Below are 19,691 nucleotides of genomic sequence, written 5' to 3' on the forward strand. Positions count from 1 at the left end.
ATCTACAGGAAAAGTTCTAATCATTCTAAAGACAAAGCTGGTAAAGCACATATACATGTGGAAGTTGAGATCTGGGCTCCACCTCCTATTTAGCACCTCTACTCTCAGGCAAAGGCATTAATGGGGTAAACACCCCCCAGTGTAGCTATAAGCATTGGAAAAAATAACATATGAAAATATATAGCACATTGGTTTCATTGTTTTACCTACCATTCAATGACTTAAACAATCTAGCCCAATCTGCTGCATTTCCCATCACTTCCTATACAAGCTCCAAGATAAGAGATGAGACAGTACAGATGTGTTATTATGGATAGAAAATGAAATTTGAGAAAGCAACATTGAAAAGTGAAACAAAAAAGCAAGGTCTCTGGAATTATGCAGGACTTTGATTTAAACTTCAGCTGTCATTTAACAACCATGTGAATTTAGCCAAGTCATTTAAGCATTCTAAGTCTTTGCTTCCTCCATAGTCAAAAAGCAATGACACCAATCTCATGGTTTATTTCAGTCCATTATATGACATCATTCACATGAAGCACATAACACAGTTGCCTGGCATGTCTTTACTTTTTTTTTTAAGATTTATTTATTTATACAAGCAGGGGGAGGGGGGTGTTAGTATAGGCCAGAGGCGTGGGAGGGTGAGAGGATTCACCAGAGACAGAGCGGGGAGCAGAACAGGCAGATGGACCAAAGACACTGCTGAGGGGAGCAGAGGGAAAGACAGGAGAGGTCTCCTGTGCCATGTAGGGTTCTCCCTGGCCCACCAGGCATCGAACCCGCGCTACAGAGGCTGTGGACAGCTTCACAGCACTGCACTCAACCCACTGCGCCACCAGGGAGGCCCTGCCTGGCATACCTTTAAATGGGCAAGAAAAAATAGCTATTTATCTACTTATTTTAACTAAGTGGAGAATATTAAAAGTTGTCTTATGAAATTGTGCCCAGTGTCACAAAAATTATTCAAAAGTAACCTCAGAGATACCAGGCATTAATTTACTGGACTTTCAGGTACTGGGCCTCTGAAACAGTGAGCAAATTTATCATATTTTGGGGACACAAAAGTTCATCTTGCAAAATATCTTTAGGAACAATGAGTAAAGTTCATTTTGAATACTTGCATTGAACTAACAATGAGAAACAGTAATTTCTTTCTTTTTTTTAAAGATTTATTTATGCATACAAGAACTGGAGTATAGACCAGAAGTGTGGCAGGTGAGAGAACTCACCAGAGTGGGGAACAGAACAGGCATATTGACTGAAATACACTGCTGAGGGGAGCAGCAGGAGAGATAGGAGAGGTGTGTTGTACAACGTGGGTATCTCCCTAGCTGGCCAGGGATCAAACTAGTACGGTTAGCTACACAGTGCTATGCTTAGTCCCTTGTGCCACCAGGGAGGCCTGAGAAACAGTAATTTCTTTGGAAGTTTCTTTTTAATTGTTTTACTTATACTAAAATTCAAAAGCCAATTTTTTTCATCTTTAGTATCCCCTAACTGACAAATAGGCTTTTATTTTCAGCATAGATTTTTATTCTGATACAATGTTTGTAAATTGTGGGTGACCAGCCCAATTTTTAAGTAATCAAATAGATGTCTTTTGTAATTAAAAAAAAAAAAAAGTAGGAACTAGCACATGTCACCTATTTCATTTAAACATCTGGCTTCCTTGGTGGAGCAAGTGGTTAAGTCTCAGCACTATGAAGCTACAGACAGATCCCTTGCCAGGGAGCTGACCCACATGATGCAGCAGACCTCTCTGTCTTGCCCACTACTCCCCTCACCAGTGTATTTCAGTAGATCCGCCCGTTCTGTTCCCCACTCTGTCTCTGGTGAATCTTCTCATCCCCTGTACCTCTGGCCTACACCCCAGCTCTTGTATGCATAAATAAATAAAAATAAATATTTAAACATAAAACATCCAAATTTTTAAAACTAATGAAAGTTTTACAGTAGTTCCTGACAGTATAGAATCAGTCATTCTCAATTAGATGACTTTCCCCCCATGCAGCACGTGGCAATGTCTAGAGTTTAGTTTCTTATTAAGAAGTTATTGAACTCCCTGATTGTACATAGTGTGTTACAAAATGCTCAGGGAAATGTGTGCCATGAATAAAAGGAGCATAAGCTTCATTTTTTGAAGGAAAACAAGTCTAGAGAACCAAAATAAGCTTGGATAATAAACAAATACTATGAGTTCAACAAGGGAGAGGCATGACCTAGAGTGATCACTAAAGAGATAAACTAGAAGAGGAAATTGAAACAAGAGACTGACTAAGCACAGAAAAGATAACTTTCCAGAAGACAGAGTAAAAACAATGAGACCAAAATTCCATCAGTACTTTTGGAATACAATGAACATTCTGAAATGAATTCAAGTGAGGAGTTCTGAAAGGTGTGGTTGTATGTTCTGACCACCCTAAGTGCCAGGTTGAAACATTACTTCTGTGAGTCACAAGTGCAGGGAAGGCTTTTTAGGAGAAAATTTGGGACGAATAGTGACCAAGTATTTACCAAGCAATATGAAAGGAAGGTAGAATAAGAGATCTGAGGTAGCTGTTGGAGGAAACGGGGTACTTTCTCTTAGTGAGGCAAATCAAAGACCTACAGTTCAGAGTCTGCTTTTTAAAGGTTCATCTAGGGCCTCCCTGGTGGCGCAGCGGTTGAGCGCTGGGTTGCGAAGCTGCCCGCAGCCTCTGCAGCGCCGGTTCGATCCCTGGCTGCTCCCCAGCCACCGGAGGAGGGTCCCACATGGCACGCAGACCTCTCCTGCCGCCTGCTGCTCCCCTCAGCAATGTACTTCGTCAGTTTGCCGGTTCTGCTCCCCGCTCTGGCTCTGGTGAGTTCTCTCACCCTCCCACACTTCTGACTGTACCCAGTGCTTGTATAAATAAATAAATAAATCTTTAAAAAAAAAAAAGTTCATATTAACAAATTTTAAAATATAGGTACTTCAAAATTTCAACTGACTCCTTGCTTTTAGAATGTCTCAAAACAGAAAAGAAATTTTTCATATTAAAACTTTAAAAAAATTCAAGAAATTGAACTCCATTTTTAAAAAAAGTTATGGTACAACATAAAGAAAATAATAATTAGAACACACCAAATCCATAAATTCTCTAAATGTATTATGGTAAATGGCAAAACAAAGCAATGGACTGAAAATCCCATTTTGCAGAAATAGAAATTGAGATTTGGGACAGCCAAGATCTTGGAGTCAGTAAGTAGCACAATGGCTTTGAAGCCATCCTATTAAACCTGACAATCTCCTCCAAAAAAATATAAAAAAAAACCTGCTTATCCAGGTGAATATAAAAAGATGACATTTTGAAGGGTTTCCCTTAAGAATGTTTTGAATGTAGAACAAAATACCAATCTAAAACAGTAGAAAACACAACACTGGCAATCTGCCGTTACTAAAAGGAACACATACGAGAGAACTTTTTAAAATATTAACAGATGACATTTTTAGAAGGTAATCAAACAAAAGTATATGACCGGTCTCTAACCTCATTATACCGTGTTTCACAGCTCTTGAAAATTGATTAGTACCTCCTCTCCCATGAAAATATAGAAGAAATGGGGTCATGTTTATGCATATCTTCACCTTTTTTTATGTTGTTTTTGATGATTTATCTTATTGGGTCATTTTACTAACTTTGGAATCACAAAGCAAGAAGAATCCTGCAGGAAGTAAACCATGATTAGGAGAAGTTTGGGCTAAATTCTAAGAGCAATGGGGAGCCACATAAGAGTTTTAGACATGAGGGTAAACTGACCAAATATGAATTTTGAAAAGTTCTTTCTGACCACTGCATAGATAACAGATTGCATGGGATAACAGACCAATGCAATAAATTAGAGAATCCAGAACAACACATAATGTAAATATAAATATGAACATAAATATAAATTATAGAAATATAGGACAAAATAGGTTCAGAGGTCTTGATATGATTGGCTGCCAGGTTCCACAGTTGCCAGGTTGCCTTGGGAAGCAAAAATAATACAAACACAAAAATATCCACTAATGAACTTAACCATTTCCAAAATCAGTCCCTATCAAACATCCCTCCCAAAGTAGCATTAGCCTGTCCAGCCAGTCCATTTCATCTTTGCTCTGTCACTCTCTCAATGATTAACAGATATTTCAAATACAAAGCACAATGCAAATCAGGTACAAAGTGGAAGAGCAAATCTTCCAAAAGATGCAGGTCTTTATGAAGTCACTGGGAATGATGAGAACTGTTTCCAAACACTGGCAAAGCCACTGGCAAAAAATGAAGATTTGAGATGGACACTGATGAGAAAGGAACATGAGGAAACTTAATGGAGTGCTATTCTCTGTATCCTGAAGTGTTTGGTGTGCTACACAGGTGTGTGTACATAGTAAAAATTTATCAAGCTGTACACTTAGCTGTGTGTAAATTATACCTTGTGGGGGTGGGGAGTGCCACACCGTGTTCCTCCTACTGAGAGTTACAGAATGAGAAGCCTAGAAATCCAATGGCTTGCTTGCTATCAGTGTGAGAAAGAAATGGACACTAAAGATGGCCAGCATACCAGGGGTAGACATGCCTGAGCTACCCAGTGCATGTGCCTGGAGTCCACTCTCCCTCTGGACTTCTAATGATATTACTTAATGTTTAAGTATTTTAAGTCTATTTCTTGTAGCTCAAAGCATTTTAACAGATATAATCAGTTAATAATTGAAGGAAACCTGTAACAGATGAAATAATACGAGGTCTAAAGAAAATAATCTGAAAATCCAAATAAAGCCCCTGCCTGGAAAAAATTACTTTCTCTACAATCATACTAGAAAGTCTATCATAACATCAAGGCTATAGCTTCAACTTATCTTGCAATTTTTAAAGAAAAATTATGCAAAAAAAATACCCAACACTTGATTCACTTTTTCTATTCTAAGACTTTAACACATAGTTGCAACAATTATAACATGAATGTTTTCACAATTTTGTTTCATTTTTCAAGATTAAAGCCAAATAAAGTCTTTTTTCCCCCAACTCCGCTATCTCTGAAATGTTGCTCCCATTCAAGGGGAATTCAGTGTACATGGCCTTGCTTTTGTACCAATTATTTTCAGAAAATAAAGAAGAGTTATATGATAAAATCATAAAGAATACTAAATTATTCACTCACACACCAACATTTAGAGAATTCAAATATACCTCTCAGTCTATAAAAGTTAACCATTACAAAGAGGCTAGCCTAGGGTGTACTGGTTAAACATGTGGGCTCTGAAACCAGACTGCCTGGGATAGAGCCCCAATTCTATTTACTAGTGGGTAATCCCGGGCAAGTCACTTAATCCTATATGACTCATTTCCTCATCTATAAAATGGAGATAACAGTTCCTACTTTATAAGTTGTTAGACAAGCATTAATGGTTAACGTGTAAAGTATTTAAGGTGTAAGTATTCCAATAGCTGTTACTGAATTTCAAAATCTAAGAAAACTAGTACTATAAAAGCCAACTCTGGAACTAATTAGCAAGGAAAAATTCTTTTAAGATCACAAACTTTTTGTTTAAACATAAGTACATGCTTTATTGTTTTTTACATTTTAAAAAGGACAGGTTTATTAGGAAAAGGAGAAAAAGAGAGGCACCTGAGTAGTCACAGATAGAGATTACCCTACACCAAAATAAATTTCAGGTGATTTAAATCAAGATAAATGAAACCATAAAAGTAACAGAAGAAAATGAAGGTGAACGCAAACATAATTTTATCTTGGGGAAGGCATAACACCAAAGGTGGAAACTTTAAAGTAAAGACAGATTTGACATGAAATTTTAACAATTCTACACCAAAAATAAACAAAATTAAAACAAGTCACAAATTTAGAACATACATGTGTAAACAGATTTTATACCATAGCCCCCAAAGAATCACACCTTGAGGGTCACCCCCGGTGGTGCAGGGTTGAGCGATGGGCTGCAAAGCTGCCCGCTAGCCTCTGCAGTGCCGGTTTGATCCCTGGTGGGTTCAATCCCCAGCCACCGGCAACGATCCCACATGGTGCGCAGACCTCTCCTGCCGCGCCCACTGCTCCCCTCAGCAGTGTACTTCGTCAGTCTGTCTGTTCTGTTCCCCGCTCTGGCTCTGGTGCATTCTCTCACCCTCCTGCACTCCTGACTGTACCCAGTGCTCGTATAAATAAATCTTTTAAAAAGAAAAAAAAAAGAATCACACCTTGATAGCCCTCCACAGTGACTCTAGGTTTCACTAAGTGACTTGCTTTTGGCAAGATGACATAAGGAAACAGGATGCAGGCAGAGGTTTGGTAAGAGCTTTCAGATGGGGCATCATCTGAATAGCACTTAGTGCTATTACTAAGTGGCAGACACACCACATGAAGGAGGCTAACAAATGAAACATCTGAGTGATGTTGCATTTGAGACATCACTCAGGTGTTTCATTTGAGACATCACTCAGATATCTGAGACCCACACAAGAACTGCCCTCCTATATATTTATTTATATGAAGTTACTCATATATATTTATTTATCTCACATTAGATAATTGGCACAAAAGGTCTGCCCTATAAAGGATTACTTATTAGAGATATTATAAATCATTACAAGAAAAACTGAACATCTGACTGTATAAACAGACAAAGCACATGAACAGATAATTCACACAAAAACAGAGAGGTCAAAAAAATACAATGTTCAACTCTATTATTAATCAAAGAAATTACAAATTAAAAAATAAGGTAACGGGCCTCCCCGGTGGCGCAGCGGTTGAGCGCTGGGTTGCGAAGCTGCCCGCAGCGCCGGTTCGATCCCCGGCTGCTTCCCGGCCACCGGAGGAGGCTCCCACATGGCGCGCAGACCTCTCCTGCCACCCGCTGCTCCCCTCAGCAGTGTACCTCGGTCCTTCTGCCTGCTCTGCTCCCCGCTCTGGTGAATTCTCTCACCCTCCTGCGCTTCTGACTGTACCCAGTGCATGTATAAACAAAACAAACAAACAAACAAAGAAAACATGCCTCTATAAAAAAAAAAAATTAAAAAAAAATAGTAAGGTAACACCTAGAAGACTGGAAAAGATTAAAAAGGTGGTTGATGCCAACTTGGTCAGATGATCAGAAAATGGGGAAACCATACTCAGCTACAGCTGTTAATTTGGTAATATATATGAAAAAACAATAAAACAGGGGTCTCCCTGGTGGAACAGAATGTTAAAGACAGTGCTATCAAGCAATACTGCAGTATGAGCTCGATCCCAGGCAGCCAGGAAGCAGCCCACACGGCACAGCAGATCTGTCCTGTCTTGCCCACTGCTCCCCTCAGCAGTGTGTTTTGGTAGATCTGCCTGTTCTGCTCCCCACTCTCTCTGGTGAATCCTCTCAACTGGCCCTCCCCACATCTCTGGCCTGGAGGAAGGGAGGGAAGGGGGGGTGAGGAGGAAAGAGAAAAGAGGAAAAAAATGATAAAACGATAAAACATCCTTTGGTGTGGAAATTTTATTTCATTTATTATTCACTCAAATGCTCATTGTGTCCTAACAAAGGCTTGAGCTGAGATCAAAGAATATACCCATCAGACAAGACCTAACAACTTTGGTTTTATTATGAATTTGGGTGATATTCTGAGAGCATGAATGTGCCATTGAAGAGTTTAGCAGGGGAATAACAGTATCTGATTCTCACTTTAAGATCTAATTAATGCATGGAGAATCAGGGACAAAAATGGAAATGAGAGGACACTAATTGTTCAGGTGAGAGTAACAGGGGCCTAGACTTGAGTAGCGTGACATGGAAAAAAACAAATAGAGGTAGACTTGAAGAAACTGATGCTAGTGAAAAAAAGAAGGAAAGAAATACGACTCCTTGATTTTGCTTCCAGGAATTTCTAATATATTCAAAGATGTTCACAGCAGTGTATTTTACAGTAACAAAAATAACAGAAAAAATCTAAAAAAGTCCAATCCTTAGAGATCAATAAAGTAGATTAAGGTCATCTAAAACTTAGTAAAAATACTATGCAGTCTCTTAAATTCTACACATCTGTACTTAGTGAAAAGAATTATGTATGAAGGGGGCACTTACAAAACATGTAGTATAATTTCACTTTTAAATGTATGATCTCACTTTTAAAACATATTCATACATACACGAGTGCATTTATGGCTCCATATATGCATTATAAAAAGTCTAGAAAGTTTCAAAGTACAAAATCCTAGATGGTTTGAATTTGAATTACTAACATCTTTATATTTTTCATAACTTTCAAAATCTCTGCAAACCCTGCTTTATAATGTTAAGTGGGGGAGGGAATTTTTGAAAGACTAACCATTTATTTGGGAAATACTAACTGGCTCATTTTTATTAAAACACTGCAAATATAAAGATTAGCGAGACAACAAAGAAATAAAAATAAGTTTTAAATGAACGCTTGTGATTCCTAAATCTTAAATGTTAAAAACTGAAGTTAAAATTCTGAAATATGAGATGAGAAATTTGAGAGGAATGGAAAGGATGTCTCAGGATTGCAGGACAGATCAAACACTCAAATATAACCATTATTTAATCATTCTAAAACCTGCACAGAAAAATCTCTTCCCTGTACTATATATATAAAACAAGCAATTTGGGCTCCCTTGAGATTTGACCTACAGAGCTATTCATTTTATTTCACTTATGTTCTGGGACTTTTTATGAAGCTTCTTCCCTACAAAGCTGACAGATATAACACAAATACCAAAAAGGAGAATGAGGTACCTCCAAAGCACAGTCAAAGGCAGTCATTTTGACTTCATATCATCAAATATATAAGATACCAGACCAGATGTTCTAAAAGGTTTTCACCACTGGAGAAATAATCAGTTTGTTTAAAAATGTAATCAAAGTTATTTCATTTCACTATATTTTCTTTGGTATTTGAAATTATTATAAACAGAACCAAGAAAAATCACCATTCATAATAGTTTCCAGAAAATTCCAATAGATATGCTTCACCTATTTTATCAGTGACATTCATCCTTACTTATAACAAGCTACCAGAAAAATGACCTTAGCATGAAGACAGGTCTCCAAATTTGTTCAGTCTCTCAAGTACACCACTATCAATGTTTCTATTTCAACCTTCCCACATGCCTAGTTCCCTACAGAAAAAGTCCAGTGATTCTGTCATTAGTCTCTACTCTTTAAAAAACATGAAGATGTTGATTTAAAATATTAATGCAAAATAACAAAAATATCAAAACAATGTAAAGCAAATAAGACCCCCCCATTATTATCCTAGTGAAAATAATACAAGAATGGGAACATGAAGGTTGAGATTTAATTCACATACCATCAAATCCACCATTTCAAAGTATAAAATTCACTGTTTCAAGTATACTCAGAGTTGTGCATCACCATTGTTTAATTCCAGATCACTTTTATCACCACAAAAAGAAATCCTAAACATACCCATAGTAACAGCCACCTCCCATTCCTCTCTCAGCGTTCCCTGCAACCAGTAGCGACTTTTTGTTTCAGTAGATGTGCCTATTCACCACATTTCATATCAGTGGAATGAGACAATATATGGTGTTTGTGTCTGGTTTCTTCACTTAGCATAATGTTTCCATCCAAGTTGTGACATGTATCATTATCTCACTCCTTTTGATGGTCAAATAGTATTCCATCACCTGGCTGTACTACAACTGATCAACCATTCCTTTGCTTACAGACATTTGGGCTCTTTCCACTCTTTGGCAATTATAAATAATGCTACTATGAACAACTGTGTACATAGTACAAGTTTTTGCGTGGACATGTGTTTTCGTTTCCCTTGGGTCTATACCTAGTAGTGAACTGACAGGTCATATAAAACTAAGTTTAACTTCTTAGGAAACTGCAAAACTGTTTTCTAAAGCAGCTGTACCATTTTACATCGTTTTTCAAATTCTTAACAAAAACTTGAGATATCAGACTTTCACAGAATCAGGAATTCATAGAAGCAACCCATTTTATGTGCCAATTGTCATGCCATGTTTCTTTTTTTTTTTAATTTTTTTTTATAGAGGCATGTTTTATTTATTTGTTTGTTTGTTTGTTTATACATGCACTAGGTACAGTCAGAAGTGCGGGAGGGTGAGAGAATTCACCAGAGCCAGAGCGGGGAGCAGAGCAGGCAGAAGGACCGAAGTACACTGCTGAGGGGAGCAGCGGGCGGCAGGAGAGGTCTGCGCACCATGTGGGACCCTCCTCTGGTGGCCGGGGAGCAGCCGGGGATCGAACCGGCGCCGCAGAGGCTCCGGGCAGCTTCACAACCCAGCGCTCAACCGCTGCGCCACCAGGGAGGCCCTGTCATGCCATGTTTTCTGTAACTTTTTATTTAATTTCCCAAGTCTTTAACGTAAAAATTATCTCCATTTAACAGAAGTAATTCAAATCTCAAAAAATGCTTGCAGTCTACCCAAAAAACAGAATGTCAAAACAGAATTCAAATTCAGGATGACTTCAAAACCTGTACTAAATTTACTCTCAACACTATGCAACCACAAGACTCAGATAGGTGCATACTGCTTGATGCCAACAGGAAAAGTGATGTGACAATGAAATTATTAGAATGGTAATATAACAGAAGATTCCCGATGTCCAGAAGTTTCTCAAAAATATAAGTACTCCCTCGAAAGATCAGCCCCCTCATTTATTTTCTTTAGCAAATGATTTCTATGTGCAGAGTTGCTTAAAACCTATCTATAAATCGGGCATCCCCAGTGGCGCAGCAGTTGAGCGCTGGGTTGTGAGGCTGCCCACAGCCTCTGCAGCACCAGTTCAATCTCCGGCCATCGGGCGAGGGTCATGGCACGCAGACCTCTCCTGCCACGCCCGCTGCTCCCCTCAGCAGTGTACTTAACTCCTTATGCCTGTTCTGTTCCCTGCTCTGGCTCTGGTGAATTCTCTCACCCTCCCGCACTTCTGACTGTACCCAGTGCTTGTATAAACAAATAAATAAATCTTTTAAAAAAAAAAAACTATCTATAAATCACATAAGCAGTAGACAAAGTAGCTTCTCCAAATGAATTTGTATGTATTGACCACAAAATCTGGATTATTTTCTACTATGAGCTAAACTGTGGGCCCCCCCCATAAAAAAACACTGATGTTGAAGCCCTACCTTCCCGTCACCCACCAATGTGACACATTTGGAGACAAGTTTTTAGAAGAGAATTAAGGTTAAATGAGGTCACATGAGTGGCACCTAATCTGATTGGATTGGGTCATCTTGTAAGAGGAAGAGAGAACCATGTGTCTCTGTGTCTCTTTGTCTCTCTCCCCATCCCATGTGAGGACATACCAAGAAAGAAGACAAGATGACAGGCTGCAAGCCAGTAAAGAAAGCCCTACCAGAACCCAACTACATAATGGTGCCCTGACATTGGACTTCCAGCCTCCAGAACTTCAAGAATATACATTTCTGGGGCTCCCTGGTGGCACAAAGGGTTAAACACAACACTAGGAAGCTATCCGCAGCCTCTGCAGCAGGAGTTCAATTCCTGGCTGGCCAGGGAGCTACCCATGTGGTGCAGCAGACTTCTCCTGTCTTGCCCTCAGCAATGTATTTTAGTGAATTTGCCTATTCTGTTGCCCACTCTGTCTCTGGTGAATCCTCTTACCTCCCCCACCTCTGGCCTGTACCTCAGTTCTTGTAGGCATAAATAAATAAATCTTAAAAATATATATATATAAATTTCTGTAGTTTGGGCCACCCAGTCTATGGTATTTCGCTATAGGTAGCCCAAGGGGACTGATATATCTATCTCCCCTTCTGAATATCATGAAGTATCCAATTATTGATGCTTTAGAATTAAAACAAAGCAGGCCTTAAATAGAGTAGAAATAAGCCAAACCAACAGAGATACATATGCTTGTTGCTCAAAAAATATTTACAAGTCCCATGATCAAGGAGATTGAAAACAGAATGATGGTCCCTCTATTAATTCAGAATTTAGTGAAAAACTCAAGCAATATAGTATCTTCCAAAAGGTTATAGAGCTAGACAAACAAGTTTGGCTCTTCTTGACTGCTTCTGAACTTTGTGTTTTAGAACTCTGTAAATATGAAAACTGCAAAACACTGTAAAAAAAAAAAAAACAGAACAAGATACAAAGAGATGAAAAAATACTGCATGTTCATGGATGGAGAGAATTAATATAGTCAAAATGGCTATCCTACCAAAAGCAATATACAGATTCAATGCAATACCTATCAAAAATTCCTATCAATAACATTTTTCATGGAATTAGAACCAAAAAAAACCCCTGAAATTTACATGAAGCCACAAAAGGACTCCAACTAGCTAAAGCAATTTTGAGAATTAGAAAAAAAAGTGGAGGCAACCTGCCACCCAATTTTAAACTATATTACAAGAAAACAATAATTGAAACGGTATGGTACGACATCAAGAGCCCAGAAATAAATGCACACAACATCAATATCTAACTTATGACAAAGGAGACTATACAATAGAGAAATCTCTTCAACAAATGGCATTGAAAAAACCAGACAGTGACATGTAAAAAGTATGAAACTGGGCCACTCCCTAGCTCTGTACACAAAAATAAATTCAAAATTTATTAGGGACTTGTATGTAAGACCTGACATCATTAAATATGTGTGTGTGTGCTTGCACACGTGCACACACACTATGTATGTATGTATAACATGTCTTTGGGAACTTGACCCCAAAAGCAATGGAAATGAAGCAAATAAAAACAATTGGAACTACACTATTAAAAGATTTTTGTAGAGTGAAAGAAATTATCAGCAGACTAAAAAGAAAGCTTACTGAATGTAAGATATTTGCATATCACATATCCAATAAAGGCATACAAAGAAGTCATGCAATTTATCAAATAAAACCCAATTAAAAATGGGCAGAAGATCTGATTAGACACTTTTCCAAAGAGGACATAGAGATGGCCAACAGATATATGGGGGGAAAAAATGTTTAGCATCACTTAGGGAAATGCAAATTAAAACCACAGTAAGATACCAAAGACTGTTTTATAACAAGTATCTGGTTTACATCAAAAAGACTGTTAACAACAAGTGTCAGGGAGGATGTAGAGAAAGAAGAACACTTCCTTACACACTGTTGGTAAAAATGTAAATTGGAGGTACATCCATTTCAGAAAGTTGTATGGATTGCCCTCAAAAAAACCTAAAAATAAAATCATATGACCCAGCAATCACTTTCTGGGTATATAACAAAGAATATGAAATCATCAACTTCAAGAGTTATATGCACCACAAGGGTGGGTTTGATGGATAATGGACACTAGTGGGTATTTTGTCCTGTTTTTAAAATAAACTCTATACCTATCCCTGTGGTCAGGATGCTGGATTTTGTGTTTGAATTAAATAACTTTATTAACATTTACTATGTCAAACACTATTATTATACCCATTGCAGTTGACAGAACATTGCAGGTGCTCCAAAGATAAGTGTTGTTAGTGAATATAATTCTGGAAAACAACCCAAAGTCAAAAATCCATATGAGCACGTATTGTTTACCAAATATTTTGCTGGTGCCATGAAAATTAAAATGTAGTCCCTGCCTTCAAGGAGTTTCAAAGACAGATAGATCCAGATAATACTAAAACAATGCAATAAACACAATAGTAAAAAATTTGCAGAGGGCACAGGGACACACAGGAATAGCTGGGAGGTAAATAAATAAAGTACTACTTTCCAAGTTTGCTTTCTATTCCAGCAAACTCTATAAACCCTTGTGTGGATCCACTGAGATGAAACCTCAGTTCAGATTCTTTTTTAACTTTTCCTTTCATTCAATTCCAACATCAATTCAAAGACACAGGAGTTAAGGAGAAAACGGCAAATTTCAAGCTGTCACAAGAAGAATTTGAATATCATTCCCCCCCACACACACACAATTATATAAAAAATGACAAACATTTTTCCAGGTCCTCTTTATCGAAGGGGTAAGGACAGGGTGTTTTATAAATTATACAATCACCTCAGATTTAAGTTGCATATGGGATAAGTAACCAAAGCTATCAGTTCTGTGTGTAATTTCTTCCATACTAGTCAAATGGAGCTTGCCAAGTTACAAGGTATTTAAAACTTTGGCTACTAGATAAACTTCAATGAATTTTCTCCATTAATCCACACTCTTATTCAAGATTAATCCACTTAGTAAATACCTACAATGCAAAACACATGCTTAAGAACACTGCACTATAATATTCAAAAAAATGCAAATCTGGCTCCTGTGCCTAAAATAAATGTCTATGGGAAAGTCACACATCCCAGAGCTGCAAATACAAATCAAAACCCTTAAGAAAAGAGAAAGTACTATTTGTATCCTTTCATGGATATCTCACTTGACGCTTGACACAACAATCCTGTGAAATAATATAATTATCTCTGTTTTTACCAGTTTGCTCAATTAACAAGTTAGCCTCATATAAAATGTGGCACGGCAGAGACTTGATTGTACCATGCTCTAAAGTGTAGATTAAACTTATTACCTAAAATGAAGGCTAAAAAGAATCATAAAAAAGTATTTCAAAGACTCTAAATATATACAATGGATGAAGCCCAGAAAGGTAAAGCAAATTACCCAAAAGTTTTATATAAAGCATAAAGCAAATTAGACTTAACTAGGCACTGAAACAAAATGAGTAATATAAACGTATATAACATTTTAAGTATACAAAGCACCTTCTCTTCCATTGTCATTTGCCCCTCACTTCCCCATAAAAAATTATCCCTATTTTACATATATTAAAATACAGAACAGCGGAATAATGTGACTAGCTCAATGTCATCCAGCTAGTATAAAATGCTTAGATAAATCTTCACAATCCTACTATGCCTTCTTACATGAAAATGTCAGTGAATGGAAACCTAGGCTAATATGGATCCAAGAATGTCAATCCAAAAACTTCTGAACTCCTCTTAGCCACTAGGCTATATGCAACTGTTTTAAATCAGACAAACTCCTCTTTCTATTAAAAAAATAAGAAAAAGAAAATTGTGAGCAAGTAACCACCAGTTTAAAAAAAAAGCAATCATTTAAAAGGCAAACACTATATCAATACTACATACATACTTAATAACAAATCATCTTTTACTTCTCAAACATTTCATAAAAGAAAAATAATAGAAATAAAAAGCTGAATGTTACACTAACCCTTTTTGCTGTTTTCTATGAAATAGTTCCTCATTTTTTAAATTCTTATCTTTAAGCTAAGTATTAACAAAGTAATTCTATCTAGGGCTTTTTACATGTATAGAATGCCTATAAAATTGTTTCAGGAATAAGTGGTATTCAGTTCCCTTCTGCATAAGGATTATTACATTATATCACAGTGAGCACTCTATTTCTAAAATTAAAATCATCTGAGAGATCTTATCACAAATACTTAAACCATAACATATTCTTCATATCCTCTCTACTGATTTCTGATCAACAAGTGGAAATTCTTACCCATGCAATCCTATCTCTGGATGGCCTTTAAAACATCGTAACTACTCCTTAGCATAACTAAAAAAAGACTTAAGAGTATAACATTTATGTTCTATAATACTTGAAAGCATCATTGAGACTAAGTCAAATATTAATATAATCTGAAAAGCCCTCTTAAGCACCAAAATATCTCAAAGCTTTTTGCAATCAGCACAAGAATCTTTCACCCCCACCCAGACTGTGCTACTTAAACAGGCACCTAAGGAAATGTGTGTACATGAGTTAATCAAACCACCTACCAAATAATCCAATGCCTTCCAAAGTGAAAAGCTGATCCTCTTTACTGCTCTTGAATTATTCAAAATTAGCCTACAAAGTATTACTGCAAACTGCTTGAATAAACTTTTCAGACCTGTGTACTATATAGTCTATATTTATGCTACTGGAAAGCATCAGTGTAATTCCCCCCTCTCTACACTTATTAACAGAATAGGAAAAAACTTCAAAAATTACAAACTTTTTATTAAAAAAGTAACTTACAAGTGAAGATACAGTTTATCTGTGCCAGACTGACAACTGCACATGAAAAAGATCAAACTTCACTGTATACCAAAACTTAACTTTTTTTCCATTCACAATCTCTATATCAGACAACCTTACAATCATTTTCCCTTAAAATAACCAATTCACTGTTTCTCAACATTTAACTTAATGTTGAGATAAATTAACCCAAAGTTTTAGAATAAAAATTGATAACTTCTGGTCTACAAGACCACTATTGTATGAACTCTTTAAAGAAATCAACAATATATAGTACAACAGCTATAACACTACATGTTTTATTATAGTTCCTGAGTTTTCAAGGACATTAGTAACTTGATTTTAAAAAAATGCTCAAATGTATGACTTAAGTTTTTCAAGTCTCATTTTACAAATATTACGTTTGGGGGGGGGGTGCATGCCACAATGACATTTTGAGCTGATCTATTACATTTGAAAATAACATTCGAAATCACTAAGGAAAAGGGGTCAATTAGAGACACAGCCTCATTAAACACAATGTTTAAGGCCATCATAATAAAGGTCTGTAATTTGGAGTCAGTGAAAAACAATTCAAATTCACAGTAAGCTCAAGTGAAAACCACACAGCTACAACACAAAATATTTTTTTAAATGACCAAGTGTTCAACTTTGATAGAAAAAATAACAATAAAGTTTAAAATGGAAACTGCTTGAGTTAAGAAAGAATTCCAATGACATGACATTTTCTTGCCAAAGCAAAGGAATTTGTCTATATCTTTCAAATCTCATTGTATTACATTATAAAGGTCTTGGCAACGGTTGGCCATTAATCTTTAACACAAAGGAGATTCAAATCCAAATGAACTGTAAGACTATCTCTTCCAGGAGACAGAAATGGGGTAATTTACTTTATCCACAATTGTTTAACCTAAAAGGAAGGCCTATAAGGATGATAACGCAGAATGGATCAGCCTTCAGTCTACCATGTCCCATTTCTCACGAAGTCTTGCGCCAATCCAAAAAGAGCAGGTTATGGACACAAAACAGGGCTGGAAAAAAATCTCCAATGAATGACAAACCACATCACGGTTTATTCTCTTACACAATTGGAGAAACAAGAAAGAAAAATATCACACCATAGGTCTCATCGTATCGATTTTTAAAAATGTTTGACGACGTATGTTCAATTCTTTGGGGTTGGAAAAATAATTTAGCTTCTGTCTTATTGATTACAGAGAAAAGGGGGAAAGCCGCTGCTGCAATGCAACACAGACTGCTACAGAGGAAGGAGAGAAAGGGTTTTCCAACACACCCCAAACAACTTACCCATCGCAGGTTTTCACTGCCCCCCACAACCTAACCTATTCTTTCCCTTCCCCCACCGTGAAATTCCACCTTTCTCAGCTCCCTCACCTACCACGAGCAGAGCACTTTATTACCCGCAGAGATTTCAGATCTCTCCAACTTTTCTTCCTTTTTTAATTAAACACGGGAGTTTCGTAATAAAAGTGCACGACGTCTTTACATATAGACGAAAAAAAATACCTGTTTCCCAGCAACCTGCACGCTTCGATTCTCGAACCCCTCCCCATCTCCCAGGTTTGGCTGGCAAAGGCTGGGGGGGAGGGAGCCGGGAGCAAATTAAATTTAGGAAGGGAAATCCAGGGCGTAAGAGGAGCATTTGAGGGAAAACGAGAGAACGTCGAAGCGAGACCCCCCGTGAGAGGGGTTGGGAAGGGCGACGAGAAAGAAAGAGAAATGAGGAGGGACAAAAGGGAGCCGGGGGAGAAAGAGACCGGAGCCCGGGTGAGACGCGCCGCGCCGGAGCGAGAAGGCGGGGTCCCCGGGAAGCGGGGTCGCGGCTCCCGCGGCACAATGGCCCGCCCGGCCCCCGCCCCGCGCCCCGCGCCCCTCACCTCATGGTGCCGGCGGCGCCGAGGCTGCCCCAGAGCCGGCGGGCGCGGCGGGTGCCGGGCCGAGGGGGTCTCTCCTCCTGGGGCGGGGACGCGGCCCGGAGACGCGAGACAAGTGTCCGGCTCCTCCGTCGGCGCCGGGGGCTACACCATCGCGCGCACAAAGCCGGGCGCCGGCCGGAGCGCGAGGGCAGCGGGCGAGAGAAAGGCTGGGGAGGGGGCGGCGAGGCCGAGGCGCCGAGCGGGTCCCGCGGCGGCCGCAGCCCCCACCTCCTCCTCCTCCGCGCCGCCTCCGCCCGCGCCTCCGCAGCCGCCCTCGAGGGAGTCCGCGGGCCCGCGCGCCGCCGCCGCTCCCCAGGCCCGCGCCGCCGCCGCCCCGCGCAGCCCGCGCCGTCGCCGACGCCGTGTGCAACCGGCAGCTGCAGCAGCCGCGGGAGGAGCGCCGGGCGCCGCGGGGCCGGGGGCGGGGCGCGCGGAGGAGCACGCAGGCGCCGCCTCCTCCCGCCTCTCCGGGCGAGGGGGCGGCGCGGGGGGAGGGGCGCGGGGGCCGGGCGCGCCTCCCGCCGCCGGCCGGGGCCCCCGCGGACTGCGGAGCGCGGGGCGGGGCGGGAGCGGCTCGGCGACGCCGGGTGACTGGAGGCTCTTTGTTGCCTCCCACCCCGCCCCCTCGGCCCCCTGGGCTCGGGGCCGCCCCCGCCCCCGCCCCGCCGCCCGCCGGGGCCTCCGCGACCCGGGCTGTCTTTGCCGGCGACCTCCTCCCGGCAGCGCCCCGCTCGCCCGCGGCTGGGGGAGCCCCCGGGCGTCCCCGCAGCCGGGGCGCGGGACCTGCGGGCGCCGGCGTGGGGGGCCGGGAGGCGGCGGCCGCGGTGCGTGACTGGGCGCGGGGCCGGGGACTCCGGGTCCGCCCGCGCCCGGCGCGGTGTCCTCGCGGCTGCCTCGGGACCGGCCCGCGAGTCGGTGGGCGCCGGGCGGTCCCGCTGCCCGTTCCCCGCGGGCGGCCGCCCCGGCGCCCCCCCCCCCCCCCGGGATGGGGACGGGGGCGGGGTGCAGCGTGTAGACGTGAAATGGGGGCATCATTGTTCGCGTCCCGCCCTTCCCCGGAGAAATCCCGGCGTGTGTACGGATAGCACAGCCGCGGCGCGCACTGTGTACAGGAATGACCTCATCCCCCGGGACGCGTGCGACCCCGCGCGCCGCCGCGCGAGTGCGAGGGGAGAAAGCTGGCGGCGAAATCGCTTTCATCGTCATTAGCAAAAAGGGAATTCCGGCCGTGGGGGGCGGGGAGAATGTGAGCTAATGATCGTTTTGAATTTTGTCATTCACAAGGCCTAAAATCGTCTCCTTTTAAAGGTAGAGGTAAAACACTGACCAAGGAAACGCCTGTGCAGTCGATGAGGGCAGGGGGATGTCATCTAGGAAGTCAGAATCGATAGCTTGGGGGAGTTTTACGGTATCCAAAAGCAAATCCAGTAATCAAATAAAATTTTAAAACAGGACAAATTGTGAGCCTTTTGTAGTCCCGAGGAGGATGTATTTTCCATATGAAAGATGACTAGGATAGATGACCTTGTTCTTACTGCTGCAGGATCTAATCCAAAATGGAGGACCTATCATGACTCCAGTAATCTATTCCAAAGTTTGGTGCAAATGTCGGTTGGGATCATTTGTACTTCCAAGAAAAGTGAACAAGTTATGGTTATACTTGGTCAATGCCTGACTTGACTGTGATAGAACTGTGTGGCCCAGTTCTAACTATAAAAAAACTCCCTGGTTTTAGAGCTCAACACCAGCCTTTTTTGTTTC

The 19,691-nt window shown here is 40.6% G+C and overlaps 1 protein-coding gene across 1 annotated transcript in view; it reads right to left on the bottom strand.

Moving 5' to 3' along the window:
* The window catches only part of ENAH (ENAH actin regulator), a gene marked incomplete at its 5' end in the record, with an annotated part of 119,224 nt that extends 101,657 nt beyond the window's left edge, over nt 1-17,567 (bottom strand). Inside the window, one exon of the mRNA XM_084253045.1 lies at nt 17,521-17,567. Within this exon, the coding sequence (XP_084109171.1) occupies nt 17,521-17,567 (47 nt within the window). The remainder of the gene's footprint in view (nt 1-17,520) is intronic.
* Nucleotides 17,568-19,691: the final 2,124 nt, after the last annotated feature.

Source organism: Talpa europaea, assembly GCF_964194135.1.
Source record: "Talpa europaea genome assembly, chromosome: 14".
NCBI lineage: Eukaryota > Metazoa > Chordata > Mammalia > Eulipotyphla > Talpidae > Talpa > Talpa europaea.